This window comes from Microtus oregoni, unplaced genomic scaffold (genome assembly GCF_018167655.1).
Source record: "Microtus oregoni isolate MIOR12 unplaced genomic scaffold, Mior012 000050F_ref0000143, whole genome shotgun sequence".
NCBI classification, from domain to species: Eukaryota; Metazoa; Chordata; class Mammalia; order Rodentia; family Cricetidae; genus Microtus; species Microtus oregoni.
Genome location: NW_024543256.1, coordinates 12,759,324 through 12,775,062, shown reverse-complemented (window position 1 = coordinate 12,775,062; position 15,739 = coordinate 12,759,324). Strand labels below are relative to the sequence as shown.

General features: G+C 34.6%; 1 protein-coding gene across 1 annotated transcript in view; it reads right to left on the bottom strand.

Annotated features, from left to right (window-relative positions):
- The window catches only part of LOC121437191 (nik-related protein kinase-like), a 97,972-nt gene that overhangs the window by 43,613 nt on the left and 38,620 nt on the right, over positions 1-15,739 (bottom strand). Inside the window, exons 3-7 of the mRNA XM_041637044.1 lie at positions 11,016-11,072; positions 9,478-9,549; positions 5,073-5,198; positions 3,340-3,450; positions 1,832-1,922 (exon numbers count right to left, since the gene is read on the bottom strand). Of these exons, the coding sequence (XP_041492978.1) occupies positions 1,832-1,922; positions 3,340-3,450; positions 5,073-5,198; positions 9,478-9,549; positions 11,016-11,072 (457 nt within the window). The remainder of the gene's footprint in view (positions 1-1,831; positions 1,923-3,339; positions 3,451-5,072; positions 5,199-9,477; positions 9,550-11,015; positions 11,073-15,739) is intronic.

The window sequence follows — 15,739 nt, the reverse complement described above, 5'->3', positions numbered from 1 at the left end:
AGTCTTCTCCAGGAATACTGGGAAATGAGCTTTAGCTGCTATTTATGTTGGAATGAGACCCAACAGTGCTGTTATAAATTTAATGTAGATTTGGATAAATGTTTTTCATGAGTATTAAAAATAAAGTTCCACTGATTACTAAATGTGGCATATGGCATACGGATCCGCCACCAAGCTAAAGGATGACTAGCACTAGGAGCCACATCTTAGTAATGTATGTACTGGTAACAGTTAGGAAGCCTCATGCATGACATCGGAAACTCCAACCCACTGATAAGGAAAAATGAGCTTCCTGATAGAAGCTAAGTAAGTATCCAGATCTTCTGAATCAGGTACAAACACTATCCAGACTATCTATATCTTAGCTTTGTGCTATACAAGTTCAGTTTCTCATTCATCTGTGGGATACATTGTAAGAAAATATTTAATATGGTATCCTGAGAAACTGACAGAAAAGAGCTTAAGTAGATTTGGGTTACTAATTCCAAAAACAATAAGACAGGGATGAAATATGAAGTAGATTTTCAAATTTATAATAGTTTCTGGGAATCTGGAATATGGTGAACAAAATAACTGAAAAGCAGCTTGAATAATTTAGTAGAATCAAAGAAAAATGAAATAAAGTTAATATTTTAAGGCAGTCTTTCAGAGAGCATCTAACAAGAGGAAGGACTATTCCAAATATTTTTGAAGACCATTGGTCTCATTATCTAAAGTTTAAAAAAGTATTTCTTTACACAATAGCTCAACATTCCCACTCTCCAATAGCCAACTCAAAGGCCAAGAAAGACCTATGAAGGACATAAACCGATATACCCCGTATATGCAGGGAAAGCAAGTGTGGAAAATCTAGAAGAAATAATGGAAAATACAAGATTTAAAAAGGCAAAGAGAAAATTATGATAAAATGTAAAATTGAAAACTCAACAATGAAGCTGGGTGTGGTGGTACACACTTTTAATCCCAGCACTCAGAAGACTGAGGCAGGAGTATCTTTGAGTTCAAGGCTAACCTAGCCAAGAGTGAGCTCCAGGACAGTCAGAGCTACACAGAGAGGCTCTGTCTTAAAACAACAGCAGCAACAACAACAAAAACGAAACATCAACAATGAAATAATTTGTATTTTCCTAGTGATACAAGGTACAGATTATGGAGATTATTATCATTTTACAGTATCTTTCTTGGTGCTGTTTCTATAGGTGTCATTTTCATGTACTTTGCTTAAGAGATAATGTGATCTGTGTAGTTTATGTTGCTAGTTTTGTAGCTTATGCATATAAGGCATCGTACATTGTCTCAAAACTACTGTTATTTCAATAACACACAATTGCTTTCTCATTTGTTCCACAAATATTCAATAAATATTCTTAATGACCAAAATCTCTACTCTGGTTCTGTTTATTTAGCAAGAAAATGGGAAATGCAGAATTTGGTTTCTATATTGCTACAACATCACTTCTGATCAATATAATTTCAAAGAATAAATACAAATAAGAAATTTATGTCTAAGCAATTGAAAGCTATTTCATAGTCTTCAAATATGGGCAGGAATATTTTGAAATGGTTAATACCTGCCATAATTCAATCGCTGAAATAAGTATGAGAGCTATCTCTAACATAAAGCACTAAATGACCAAAAAACACAAGTCTATTATATTTAAAGTTAGTTTATTTGCAGTTTCAAAGAACTCATTAGGCACGCCCCTTTTACTTTCATGTCAGTTCCATGCCAAAGTTTCAAGCAAACCCAAATACTACATTGGCACTGCTATGATCAAAGGCATTCTTCTTCACATCCTTCCTCACCTAACCCTTGCAAGGATGAACTTACCTAATTTTACTTCGGCGTTATGAGTCAGCAGCACATTTTGGCCTTTGATGTCCCGGTGAATTACTCGGTGTGCATGAAGGTGAGCTAAGCCCTGTACATACATACACATTTTAAAAGTCAAGTAAATATATAGATGCGTATTATTTTTTCAGTTTTCTAGGATTGCTTTTAAGTTTTTTGGGTAAAAAAAATCTTTTGTTAAGAAAAATTGTCCACATTTGGTTTTTCAAACAAAATTCTTTCTTTAGGCTGGAATGACTACAACCAGTTCCCAGAAATACTGCTTTTGGCTATAAGGAAAGGAAAATAAATCAGAATACTCATGAAAGAAAAAGAACACTAAAAAGTAATATTTATATAGATTGGGAAACTTTATCCTCCTTTATAGCCTCCATATTTCTGACTAGCCATGACAGTAAGGACATGGGCATTTTAACTATTAACTGTTTTCTTCTATTTTTTTTATCAAAATATTTGTTTAGTTCAAAATATGTTCTGATGAGTCCTGTAGACCTAGAATTTGAGCGAATATGGAAATTCATTTTAAAGTGTGTACAATTTGTGTTGGCTTACCTTCTTGGCGCCAGCCCATTCAGCACTTAAAGAACCCCAAGACCTGGCTAAACCATGACATTGCATGCATTATTACATTTAAGTGAGATCATGCCAGACACTAGTTGGGCATTAATAATACTTTATTGAGCTTTTATTCTGTGCCAGACATGGTGCTAATGGTTTAAATGGAATCATCACTAACTTATCCCAGAATCTCTTTGGAGAATATGCTATCCTCCTATATTATGGAAAAGGAAAATGAGTCATGGGGAAATCAAGAAACTGATTAAAGTTCATACAACTAACATGTGACAAACTAAAATCTAAACTTGGTATATGATTTGCATTGTTAGCACAAATAAATTCAAACAAAATTGAAAGAATGCCATTCCAAAGTGTTGTGGTACTCTTCATTTTATTAATATCCTTTTTTGATGACCCTAATGAGTTAAGCACTGAGCATCAATTGAAGTTGGCTGACCAAGAAACTCATTGCTTTCATCCAATTTAATGTGAGATGTAAAAGAAAATGTGGGGCTGTTTTCAAAGATAATATATGCCTTTTTAAAAGGCAGCAATGGTTTGGGGCCACACTGCAAAACCCTGACTTTTCATGACTAGACTTCATCTTAATCTATGATAATAGTGATATGCTTAAAAAATAATTAAATCATAATGTCAGTCCCACAATGTGATGAACACAGTAGCATGAAATTCTCAGAGAGCCTTTCAAGGCTATGATTTGAACTTTTGGATCTCTGAAGAAATTACTTATCACAGGTTATATCTAAAATTCTTAGTCTTATTCTGTATATATATATATATTATGTATATGTATATATGTAAAACTTTGTGTTTGTATATGTGTGATTGTTTGTTTGTTTTATAGCTAGGTTCTTTTAAGATCAGGGATTATTATAATTATTATAACTAAGTATTATTTATATACTCACCTGAAGAATTTCTCGACAGATGTAAGCAATCCAATCTTCTTTTAAACTCTGATTTCTTGTCATCCGAACTACATCAGTGACTGAGCCTGCTGCACATAGCTCCATCACCATCTGCAGATGATCCACAAAAGCATAGCGTATTGTATTTGTTAAAACTTTCAACAGTGGAAGGAGAATTTGTGAAAGTAGATAAACCAAGAACCACATTTGAATGGCTCATTAGCAGCTGGGATTTGAACTAATTCATGTTTGTAGGTTGTAGTTTGAGATATTTAGAAGGAAGATCATTTAAGTTTATATATATATATATATAAAACAAATGCCCCTGACCTTGAAAAGAAGTGTGTGAGGAGGAAAAGGCTGACTGCTGACTGGAGAGAAAAAAGAAGGAGTATTTGAGAGAAAAGTTTGCCTGATATGCAAAGACTCCACAGCAGCACACTGTTAACCTTGGATTTACTTTCATTTCTTTTTTTTTTTTTTTTTTTTGGTTTTTCGAGACAGGGTTTCTCTGTGGTTTTGGAGCCTGTCCTGGAACTAGCTCTTGTAGATCAGAATGAACAGAATATATCTGATAACAAGAGTTAATATTTCTAATAACTTTACATATTGTGTGAAAGCTAAATTTTGTAATATTTTATGAAAAAGACAGTATACAAACAAATATTAAATATGGTAACCACAGAGTTGTGGAACAATATTTAATAAGATTACCACCTCAACTGTCAGAGAATAAAGAATTCAAGTTGCCGGACATCTGAGAAAAAGAGGGTTAATTTGAACATCTTTAAATTTGATGGTTCTAAGAATTCTGGTAGTAATCTGGGAGCACCACCATCATCTGTGAACTTACTAGAAAGTCTAAACTTCACAGGCTTTTCAGACCTACTTAATTTAAAATCTGTGAAGGTGGTCCAGCGTTCGGTGTTATAGAAAATTCTCCAGATGATGCAAGATTCATGCTAAAGTTTCAATTTCATTGGAATGTGTTGCTGTAAGCATTTTTCCAGCAACAATTGCCTTAATTTCCAAAATCCATTCTGTAGAATGTAGTAGGACTTTTGATTGACACTGGAATAGCCTAAAAACTTTCTGTTATTATTTTAAAAAAGACATTACACCAGGTTTTGTCCCAAATTCTCGTTTTAAAACTATCATTGACTAAAACTCATTGTCTAAGACAGTGGAGAGAGTATGGGAAAAATTCTAGTAACTAATTCAGGGGATTAGCTAGGCTAGGTTGCAGTTAGTTACTGAAATTTGTATTTTTTGATATGGAATTTATAATAGTCCAGCCATGATGGCAAATCAACAAACCATTTTGCAATATTTATGCATAAGTGCACAAATGTCAAAGCACCTAATACATAGCTATTTGTTCATGTCAAGTACTAAATCAAATTTGTCCTCATCTGTTTATTGTTTTTAGCCCATCAAGTCACCTGGAAACCAGCAAAAAGTAAAACCAGCAAAGCTGTCATTTCCAGTCTGAAAGTTAAATCAACAGTGTTCATGTGTACCCTCCTCCATCCCACTGGAAAGCTCCTAGTCGGGCATTTGTTATTCTTTTCATTTCTTATCATGCTGTCCCAAGGAGTCAGAATACGTTTTGCCACGCTATCTTGAACAGCTGAGGGCTTAAATTTTCTAGTCAGAAAACAAGTATCACATCTCAGCTCTTTTACTGTGTTGACTTTTCTTATAGAAAAAAACCAGGGCAAAGAAAGACACACCCAAAGTTGATGCCTGTGGCCAGGGGGACTCAGCTTGAAAAAGGCACCATAGAAGGCCACAATGTTTTTGTGGAAAGAGTACTTCCTCAGCAGATTGAGTTCGGTCCTGAGATCCTCCTCTTCATCCTAAACAGTAAAACCAGACAACAAAGTTTGAAGCTAAGCAAACTGGTAGCAGTTCGTCTCAAAAGTGCAATATATTTATAAAAGAAAATCTTTTTTTTTCTTTTTTATTGAGAAAAAAATTTCCGCCTCCTCCCAGCCTCCCACTCCTCCCCCCCTCCCCCCCCCTCCTCCCCCCCTCCCCCCACTCCTCTCCCCCTCCCCCCACTCCTCTCCCCCTCCCCCACTCCTCTCCCCTTCCCCCCACTCCTCTCCCCCTCCCTCTCAAGTTTGAAGAGCAGTCAGGGTTCCCTGCCCTGTGGAAACTCCAAAGTCCTCCCCCCTCCATCCTGGTCTAGGAAGATGAACATCCAAACTGGCTAGGCTCCCACAAAGCCAGGACATGAAGTAGAATGGATGAAGAAAGTGTGGAATATATACACATTAGAGTACTACTCAGCGGTAAAAAACAATGACTTCTCAAATTTTGCATGCAAATGGATGGAAATAGAAAACACTATACTGAGTGAGGTAACCCAGACCCAAAAAATGAACATGGGATGTACTCACTCATAATTGGTTTCTAGCCATAAATAAAGGTCAATGAGTCTATAATTTGATATCCTAAAGAAGCTAAATAAGAAGGTGAACCCAAAGAAAAATATATAGCTCTCTTCCTGGGTAGGGGAAGTAGACAAGAAAATCTTATAATAAAAGTATATTCTGTAGTAATTGAAAATAAGATATCAAGAATGAACAGTGATGGAAATATCTGATAAAATTACAATTTAGGAGCAAAAAGAAAGAGTAAACTAAGGATCTTTTAATTCAGAAGTTCTTAAAATGTGTCCCTTGAAAATCAGCACTACACCATGAGAAAGTATCCAATGAGTGGTTTCATTTCTTTTCTAATTTTATTGAGAGGCAACTCACATAATATAGACTTAAGTCACTTAAAATGGAACTTCTAATTGTTTTAGTGACATATGTGTGTGTGTGTATGTATGTATGTATGTATGTATCATTGCAGTCAATCACAGAATAATTTTCCTCTAAAATGAAGCTCTATGAACTTTGGTTCATAGCCTGGCCCCAATTCTACCACAGTCATCTTAGTTTTGAGAAACCACTAATTTACATTCTATCCAAAGTACATAAAAGAAAATTTTTAATATGTAGTCACATCACACTAGCTATTTCTGAGGTTTATACGTGAAATATCCATTCATAAAATATTAGTACTTCATTTATTTTGGTTTATAATCAATCAAATGATGGGCACATTGGTTATTTCTACCTTCTGGGTACCATGAATAATGTTTCTATGAACATTAACATGAAATTTAACGTAAAAGTTTTCATTTCATTCCGGTGAATCTAGTATGTTTTATACTATGATGAAATGCCAAACTCATTTTCAACAGCAAGTGCATCACTTTACCATACCAACATGACATATATAAGAATTTCTGATCGTTGCACATGCACCCAAAGTTCTTACATCTGTTCTTTGCGAGTGACATTATAGTAGCATGTGATTTTGAGTTATAATCCCCTGGTGAGAACTGGTTTCAGATTATCTTATCAATTTCCTATTAGCGTGTGTGTTGCAAAATACTGAAATAAAAAATTCTTTGCATGTTTAAATGTTGGGTTGGCTTTTCATTATATAAGTGTAAGCTATTTTTTAGATATTCTAGATACAAATTTTTTATTAGATAGTGGATTTATAAGTATCTTCACCAATTCTCCGAGTTGCCTTAAACTTTCATGCTTTCTTTGGAGCACACACATTTTTACTTTTGAAAAAGTTCAACTTATTATTGTTTTAGTTTTAGTAGTTTTGGTATCATATGTAAGGATTCATCATCAAATCAAAATCAATCACAAGTATTTGTCTTTATGTTATTTTCTAAGCATTTTATACTTTGTAAAGCACTTTATAGCTCTCATGGTTAAATGTTTGATCTATTTTTAGTCAGAATTTTTCTTTTACATTTATAGAGCTAGTTGCAAAATGTTGTGACTATCTTTTAATACATTTTAAAGGTATAGGTTCATTTGATTTTAATCTTGTCAAGTAAGTTTATAAAAAAATTAGTTTTTCTAATCATAACAGTAGTACATGTCTATAAAACAAGTAATGATCTAGTCTCACTAATTATTTTCACAGATTCGTGTTAAAAAGTTGTAGTACACATTCTGTCAGAATTATGCATGCTAACAGACTAGTTAGAGACTGAACGGAAAAATACACAATGCATATGTGCAACATATGATACACACAATAGTTATAGATAGTATATGTGGTATTTATTTGAATCTAAGCCACTGCATATTTTTCTTTTGTAATTTTAATCAGCACATAAAGAACATCTATCTACAGAAATGAATACTTCTACATCCTTTGTTGGCAGTATAAAATTATGAAGAGTTGAGATATGGTTCTGGTGCTCAGGGGATGTTGAAGTACTCTTTTCAAGAATTACCAATTTATTGATATCTGAATTCCACCTAGTTAGGTGAGATCATTAAGGTGAGAAGCATAATTTCAAAAGACAACTATCAAAAAGATAAGTTAAACTTCGTCAGAAAAGAGCAAGTACTTAGTGTATTACTAATACATCTCTTTTTATCCACTTTTTCATCCCAAGGTTCCCTTTACTTAGAAAATACAGTAGAAACCAGGAACATATCCCTGTCTTCACAGAAGATCTGTGTATGTGCAACTAACACACATTTTAGCTAAAATAATCAAGCTGATTTAGAGATGCTAACTGATTAGCTAGCAACGATGTTCCTTTACTAAAACATAATCACAGAATTCAAAATACATGACTTAAAAAAATAAAACTTCCAAGAGTGGGCTTCCCACATAAATGTAAACTCTCCCAAAACAAATAAATGAAGATCAGATATGTTTGGAAAGCATTAGTGTGTTTGCCACTCTCAATTAACGGGAAGTTGAGCTTGTAAGAAACACACAAGTGCATAATATCCATCAGGCCAAGTGGGTAATTTAAAACTCTCACACATCTCCCAGTAATAGGATGCTACAGTGTTTCCTGGCTCCTTGCCAGTTGATCCCAGACTGGCCTGGATCCCCTGCTTTTTGTCAGAAGGCAGCTCAAGGATGCCAGAATTTCCTTTGTAAATTCACCAATGCTACAAGCAAAATCCCTTTTTTATATGGAAAGAATACCAGAAAGGTCTTGGAGACTTTAAAATTTTTTCATTAATATACACTTCTGAGGAAAACACAATTGGTCAAATAATTTTAGTTTTCATTCCGTTTGTTTAGTGGGTTTTTGATCTACCAAATCCAGTTACAGCTGCTTCCTCTGAATATATTTGTACTGTTATGACACATTATAAACAAAATAAGCCTGTTGTGTAACAGATAAATCATGAAGGTATTTTGCAATGGATTTTTCATATACCTAGAAAGATTCTAAATGTGCTTGTTTGTATTAGTAGAAGGGGTTATTTTTAATGTACGTGACACTATATTTATTAAGGCATAAAAGCCAAAAACATATGAACCTTATTTATTTGACTGCAGGAGAGAAAACTAGAAAAATTAATCAAGGATTCATATTTATATGAATAATAATTTTGGTTTTATGAGCATATAATATTATGATAGAAAACTAAGGTCTTTTGAAAACTATACTTCTGTGTGTATGAACTTATTCTAAAGCCAGTGATCATGGGTTAAGGGGCATCTCAAAAATTCTACAAGATGAAAGTGTTTGACACTCCTTTTTGTGTTAAAGTATTGTGGACAAATATCTGAAGAGTGTTAGGATAGCACCCTGGTGGCTTTTTACTTTGTGTATTGACTTTGTAATATACAGAGTAGATAGGCAGAATTTGGATCATATATAATGATGTCTGTGATCAGTATAACTGAACAACAATGATTCACTCTAAAGAAGATGTGCAACATGTAAAAAGGAGTTTGCTAAGGTCAATTTTAGGAGAAAAGTTATACTCGGTACAGTCAACTCTTCCTCTGTTGCTAGCTAATGAGAAGCTTCTATACTCTGTAGATACACTCAAAGTTTGCCCTGCAACCGATATTTTAGTATGCAAAGGAACATTTCTTCTAGGCCCTCCTCTTCTTTGACAGATGTTAGTGTTCAACTATGATGACTGAATCTATATGAACAGTAGAAGATATACACGTTATCCTTTCCAGCAGGAGCATTTTGGAGGGACCCAATATAGACAAAATGATGAACTGAAGCCTAAAATTAAAGGACAGCCTCTGGAGGTGCTAATGAAGATGTTTAGTACTCACACTGTATCTCCAGCCAACAGACTTTTGGTATTTATTCACTCTCACCCGCCTTCCTATTTCAGGCAAAGGAGTCTGGGGGGAAAAGCAAGGAAAATACTCTCAGACCTACTAGTACACTTTTGCAATCATTTATGCTGACCTATTTTTAGCTACTTTAGCACTAAATTGTAGAGGAATAAAACATCACTCCTTTCTTGCTTCCCATTAATTGTACTAATTTAAAAATTGAGCCCCCCTCCCTCCCTCTCTCCCTCTCTCTCTCTCTCTCTCTCTCTCTCTCTTTCTCTCTCTAGTTTTTCAAGATAGGGTTTCTCTAGGGTTTTTTTTCGTTTTTTTTTGGAGTCCTGGCTGTCCTGGAACCAGCTCTTGTAGACCAGGCTGGCTTCAAACTCACAGAGATTTGCCTGTCTCTGCCTTTCAAGTGCTGGGATTAAATGCTTGTACCACCACAACACGACAAAATTCAGTCTCTTATGACATGTGTAAAGTGATCACTAAATTCATGGATGTAAATGACACATTAATGGGAAATTTTTATAATACTAAAGTGCTATTTTCCACTTAAAAATGCAGACGGTAAATATTGAGCATCTAGAGGTTTAAGTTTTAAATATTTCAACAAAGATTTAATGTGGTTCTAGAGCTCCTGAGTTAAAAGAAGCAAATATGCATTTTACAAAGTATTACTAAAAAATGCGGGGTTATTTGGAAACTATGCTTTAAAAATCTGCAAAGCTCCTAAACTCCCTGAATCTCACGTTGGTTTGCAACATTTGACATTTACTGGCAAAAAAAAAAGTACTCTACTCTTTCTTCACTTTTCAAAGTAACATTTCATTGTAGGATACAGCAGTGCCATAAAGCTAGAAAGTCTTTCAAATATTTTTCCTTTTGGGTATAATAAAATAAAAATTTCTTAACTTCTGTTATGTTTATGTTAATATTATTTTGACAAAGTGAATTACTCAAGCTAAAGAAAGAGGGCAGAAATCAGTCCTTTGCAAATTCTTTGACAATAGATTATGAACTGTGAGGCAATTTTATGAATATTAGCAGGAACAGTGCCAATTAAATGGTCTCTTGCTTGTCTGTCTGAAAATATATGAAAAGCGTGCATCTTTGACAACTTTCCTTCTACCTGTCATTGACAATCTAATGGCCTCAACTCTCAAAGAAATTATCTGAGGAAAAACTAAGACAGAGTAGAACACTATTACCACAATACAAAAGGAAGTATTTTTGTTGCTAACCCCAGCAATAGATAACCACTGAAACTAGAGGGCAAGATAGGCATTTTCTCAAGTGGCCTATAAAGTCAAATACTTGGAATTTATGATGTGAATGAATCATTTTTTAATGTGAAAATAAAAACCAGTAAGTGTAATACATTGTTAACTGTGATTACATAACTACAATTATTTCAGCTTAACTCACTAGCATATAAAATCATTACTTCAACACAGTGCTTTAGAGTTGTTTCTCCCATGCACACAGTATATGAAGTGCACAGCATACAGAGAGGGCACAGGTTAGATTACCTTCCGGGCATTCATTACTTTAACAGCTGTGAATGAACCCGTCTTTTCATGGAGTCCCTGAAAGAAAGGATAGTGATAAATGTCAAATGTTTGCTATTTACTTAGCTACCAAGAAACTAACAAAGCAAAATATATTAATTAAAGTCAAAGTCATAGCATGTTAATAAATAGGTATATGTGTTTATAGCAAACATAACTATGTCATCAACATTTACATAAATCTGAAGCACTTCACTGGAAATGAAGCAAGCTTATTAGGTAGCTTAGATGTTTGTGCTTATGTTAAGCAGTGGACATAACTGATCATCTAAATTACTGAATATAACTAGTAGTGTCGATTTGTGTTCCACCAAAGAATCCAGATGGAAAGTACACATCTTCAATTAAGACAGCAACAAAAGGAAGACATTTGACTCTACACTTTTGACCACATTTATGTGGCACTGTGCAGAGATTATCTTCCTATTGAATATTTCTTCATACACACAATTTCTTCCATAGTGATCACTGGTAAGAGTGACACATAATTAATTCAACAGCCTCTTAACTTCTTTTTTTTTTTTTTTTTGGTTTTTCGAGACAGGGTTTCTCTGTAGCTTTGGTGCCTGTCCTGGAACTAGCTCTTGTAGACCAGGCTGGCTCGAACTCCCGGAGATCCGCCTGCCTCTGCCTCCCGAGTGCTGGGATTAAAGGCATGCGCCACCACCGCCCGGCTCTTAACTTCTTAATATGATTAAAGGCATGCGCCACCACCGCCCGGCTCTTAACTTCTTAATATGTCTTGAATCATAGGAACCAAAATCGTATGAAGTAAGTTCTGGAAGACTTTTTTTCTTACTGGCATCACAATGATGTCTAACATTGTAATCTTAGGCTAAATGAAAATCATAGATTATAATAATATCAAAGTAAACATATAGATTTTTAAATTAAAGCTTATTTTGGGTGCTAATTTTTAAAAAAATATTTCATGCTGTGGTAATAGAAAAATACCAGTCCAGTGTTACTATGAGTAAACTAAGTGGAATGCCTTATATGATAGTTCTCTAGCAGAAAATTATTCTTGGACTATATACTAAGTTGAGCAGTAATTTCCCAAATTCCAAGTTCACCTTGTACTCCAGATTGTGGCCTTGTTTGGTTATACCTGCATTTCCCCGTAGACACAGTGAATTACATCTTTCCTTTTTTTGATTCTAAGAGGTTATTCACGGGTCAAACTGCTATTCTGTTCATACTGCTATTTTGTACAATATAAAGCATTTGGCAGACTAGCAAAGATAATAATCATATATCACCTTTTTTGACTGACAGCAAAATTTAACACCTTGCAAAATTAGAACTCCATCACCACCATATTTGTGAACACATATTAGTGAGGTAATGGAATGTCACTAAGTGCTAGTAATCATGGTGTAAAGAAACAGTTTGTTAATGTCCTCTCAATCTGTGATTGACTCTCATTTCAAAATTACACACAATTTGTACTAAAGTCGAGTTTCAAGAATTTACTCACTATTCCTGAAGGGAAACTAGACCCTAGGTCTTCAAATCATTTAATAGGTTAAGACAACCATTACAAGCTTCCACAGATGTCCAGCATATTTAAAAATACATAATTATAAAGTGTTGCGATTAAGATAATGTTTCAGGTAACATTTGTATACTGAGTTTTTTAACATTTAATATGAAATAATTTCAAATCCAGAGATTAGTTTAAAAATATTGCAGAGTTCCTATGAATTCTTTTTCAGTTTTCTATAATGTTAGTATATTATGTTACCATGGTATAATAAATAAAAACAGTAATTTAATGTTGGTATGATATTACTTTAAACTATATTACAGTTTATTTGTGATTTTCTTGGTCAACCACATTGTATAATGTATCTCAGCTTTGGTTTGTCTGATGCTTTCTTGTAATTATTCTGAGGTTGCACACTTGGGCAAGAAGTCCCTTTATATCACATATAAGTGAAGTGTATTACAACATAACAATTACGATGTTTTGTCCTTGATCACTTGCCCTAAGACCTATGAAGTTTCTCCACTATCAAGTCACTATTCTCCGTGTCACTGTATTTCAGTGAAAGTGACTGACATTAATTGGGAGGGATAAGGTTATTCCTGACCAGCTATTTAGAGAATCTAGAAAGCGCCTCTCTGAAATAAACTCATTGTTCAGTAGTGCCATCTTGTGGTTTGCTGATTATGAGGAAGCTGTTTTCTGATAAGAGCTGAAGGTTCTGTAGCGAGAGATGTGTATCATTTGCAATGTGGGGGCTTAATGTGGCCTTTCCTTTTCCAGGAACAATTTGTGTTTTATGCATGTGAATTTTTCTGTAAATGTATGCAGAAAATGCTAAGAAATCAGACAGGTTTTGTCTACAATATTAAGAATTGTCATTGGTTCTCATGAGTATTGAAAAGTCCACAACTATAAATTGGATTTTGTCATCCACTTTCCCTACGGAAATATCAACAATATACAGAATCCATTAGTTGGACCGGAATAATAATCTTTAAAATATAAAACACTCAAAGATAATAGAAAGATAAGCTGTCTGGAGTCACAATTTTTAAGATATGTATGATTATGATAGTTAGGGAAAAGAAAACTCAAAAAATAGTTACTCATATAAATTCTTGAATCCTTAATAGAATCTCTTAAAGGGTTCAAGACAATTAATACAGGCTACTATTTTTAAAAAAAGACATAAATAAGGTCCCAAATAGCTGTACTAGCAAATTATAATGTCTTCAGAACTAAACATGTACTCTTTTTACATATCTATTTGAAGTAACTCAGGAGAGAACATATACCCCTCAATGTGCTAATTTCAACTTGGCAAAGATTTGTGTTCTTAATTAATTTAGGTTAGTCAAATAAACAGCATTATTTAGTTTGCTTCCTCTGGGAAAAGCAGAGTTCATTATTGTGCTGTTGGTCTTGAATGATAATATCAGCATTCTGAATATATCTTACTAACAAAAAATGCTACATACCCCTAAATTGAAGACAGTAGTCACAAACATGTAGATATAATGTATACTTACATAAATGTATAATATGTAGATTTAATGTATAGGTAGTGTTTCTTTAATTGGAGACTAAACCTTGATATGCACAAAAGGTAAGGGGAGGTCATGAACACAATATTGAAGGTTAAAGGACGACTTGTACTACTACTTGGTAGTCAGACTCCTCCAATTCCCTTGGGAAGTCAAATTACTACACTAAAGAATAGTTACAATTTGTGAAAGTGTCTTGAAAATAATAAAGGAAGGCTCATTTGAACACTAACATTCCAAAAGTAAATCTAACTGAATTTAGAACTACAGAAGAAATATATGACTTAGCGGTGTCCACATCGCCTAACATTCAGCCTTACCAGGTCCTAACTAACCAAGAAGTCAACCATCTCTCCAAGCCCAAATTTCCTTTCTGTTGGCACTGATCCTTTCAATTAAGCTTTTCTTGCTCTTTATTTCGTACTTCTTCCCTTCATCGTTGGGGCTGCTTAGGTGAAGATGAGTGTCTGTTCCAGTTATTTGCCATTGGAATAGTTGGGAAACCGTCACGGAAGTGGCACAGATGACAATGGGAACATGAATATGGCGCAGCATTTGAAAAGATTAGAGATTAAATCGTGGTCTCATGTGGATAGAGCTTCATAAACAAATACTATCAGGCAATGATGACTGGGGAAACCCACCAAACACAAAAATATTAATAAATGGGGGAATGAGCATACAGCAAAAAAATGAAAACAGAACACCAGAGCACACCTGCTTTAGTCATATCTGAAATGTCAGCGGGAAAGTAAAATCTTGCTGAGAGGGGGAGAGAAGACATCGCTGATTAAATAAGCCATTAGTTGTCTACTGTATGACTGCCTTCTGTTAGCTGAACGTCTGATGCAAGTTTCAAAATCGTCAAGGCACTGAAAAGTCAGCACTGAATTGCAGTAATGATCAATTTCTTGGGGATTATACATTTTAAACCATAACAAATGATTTAAAATAGCAGTTGTGACAGCTGTGTTGGTAAAAATCCATCATTCTGCAACAGTTAATTACTATGTTTTCCCCTAGAAAGAATATAGGATAGTTCTTGATGGCCTTGTAATCTCCATTAAGCAATTTTTATATTATGTAGTTAAAGAAATTGTTGTGGAAAAACTGCCTTCTCTTCAGCCATTCATTCAGAGTCCCTCCAGTCATTTGCTTTGTTTGCAGTTGGCAAACTGAAAGCACCCACACGTATTTGTGGTGCAGAAAGACCACTCAGCTACTCTCGGTACTCATGTTCATTCTACAGCTGTGTGGCTTGCTTTTTATCCACACAGTGTTGTCCTTCATCATCTGTTTTGATCCCTAGGACAACATCCAACTGATTCTTGAAGGCTACCACAAGGGCAGCCATAAGCAGTATCTGGGAACACTTGCTGAGACAACATGACTAACTGAATAGTTACTATAAACAGATCTATGTAGAAATACAAAAGCACGTGGTTGGCTGAAGGGTTTCAAAGAAGGTTAGCATGGCCTCCCAGGAACTATTCCTTCAGACTGGTTGTAAGGGTACTGTTTCTGACATGCATGTCTTCTCATTTTGTTTTCTTTTTCTCCATCCATCATACAAACCAGCTTAAAAAGCCCAAATTGACAGATGTTTTCAGAGTATTCAGTTCTTGGAGGTGTGATTAAAATCAACAAAGATA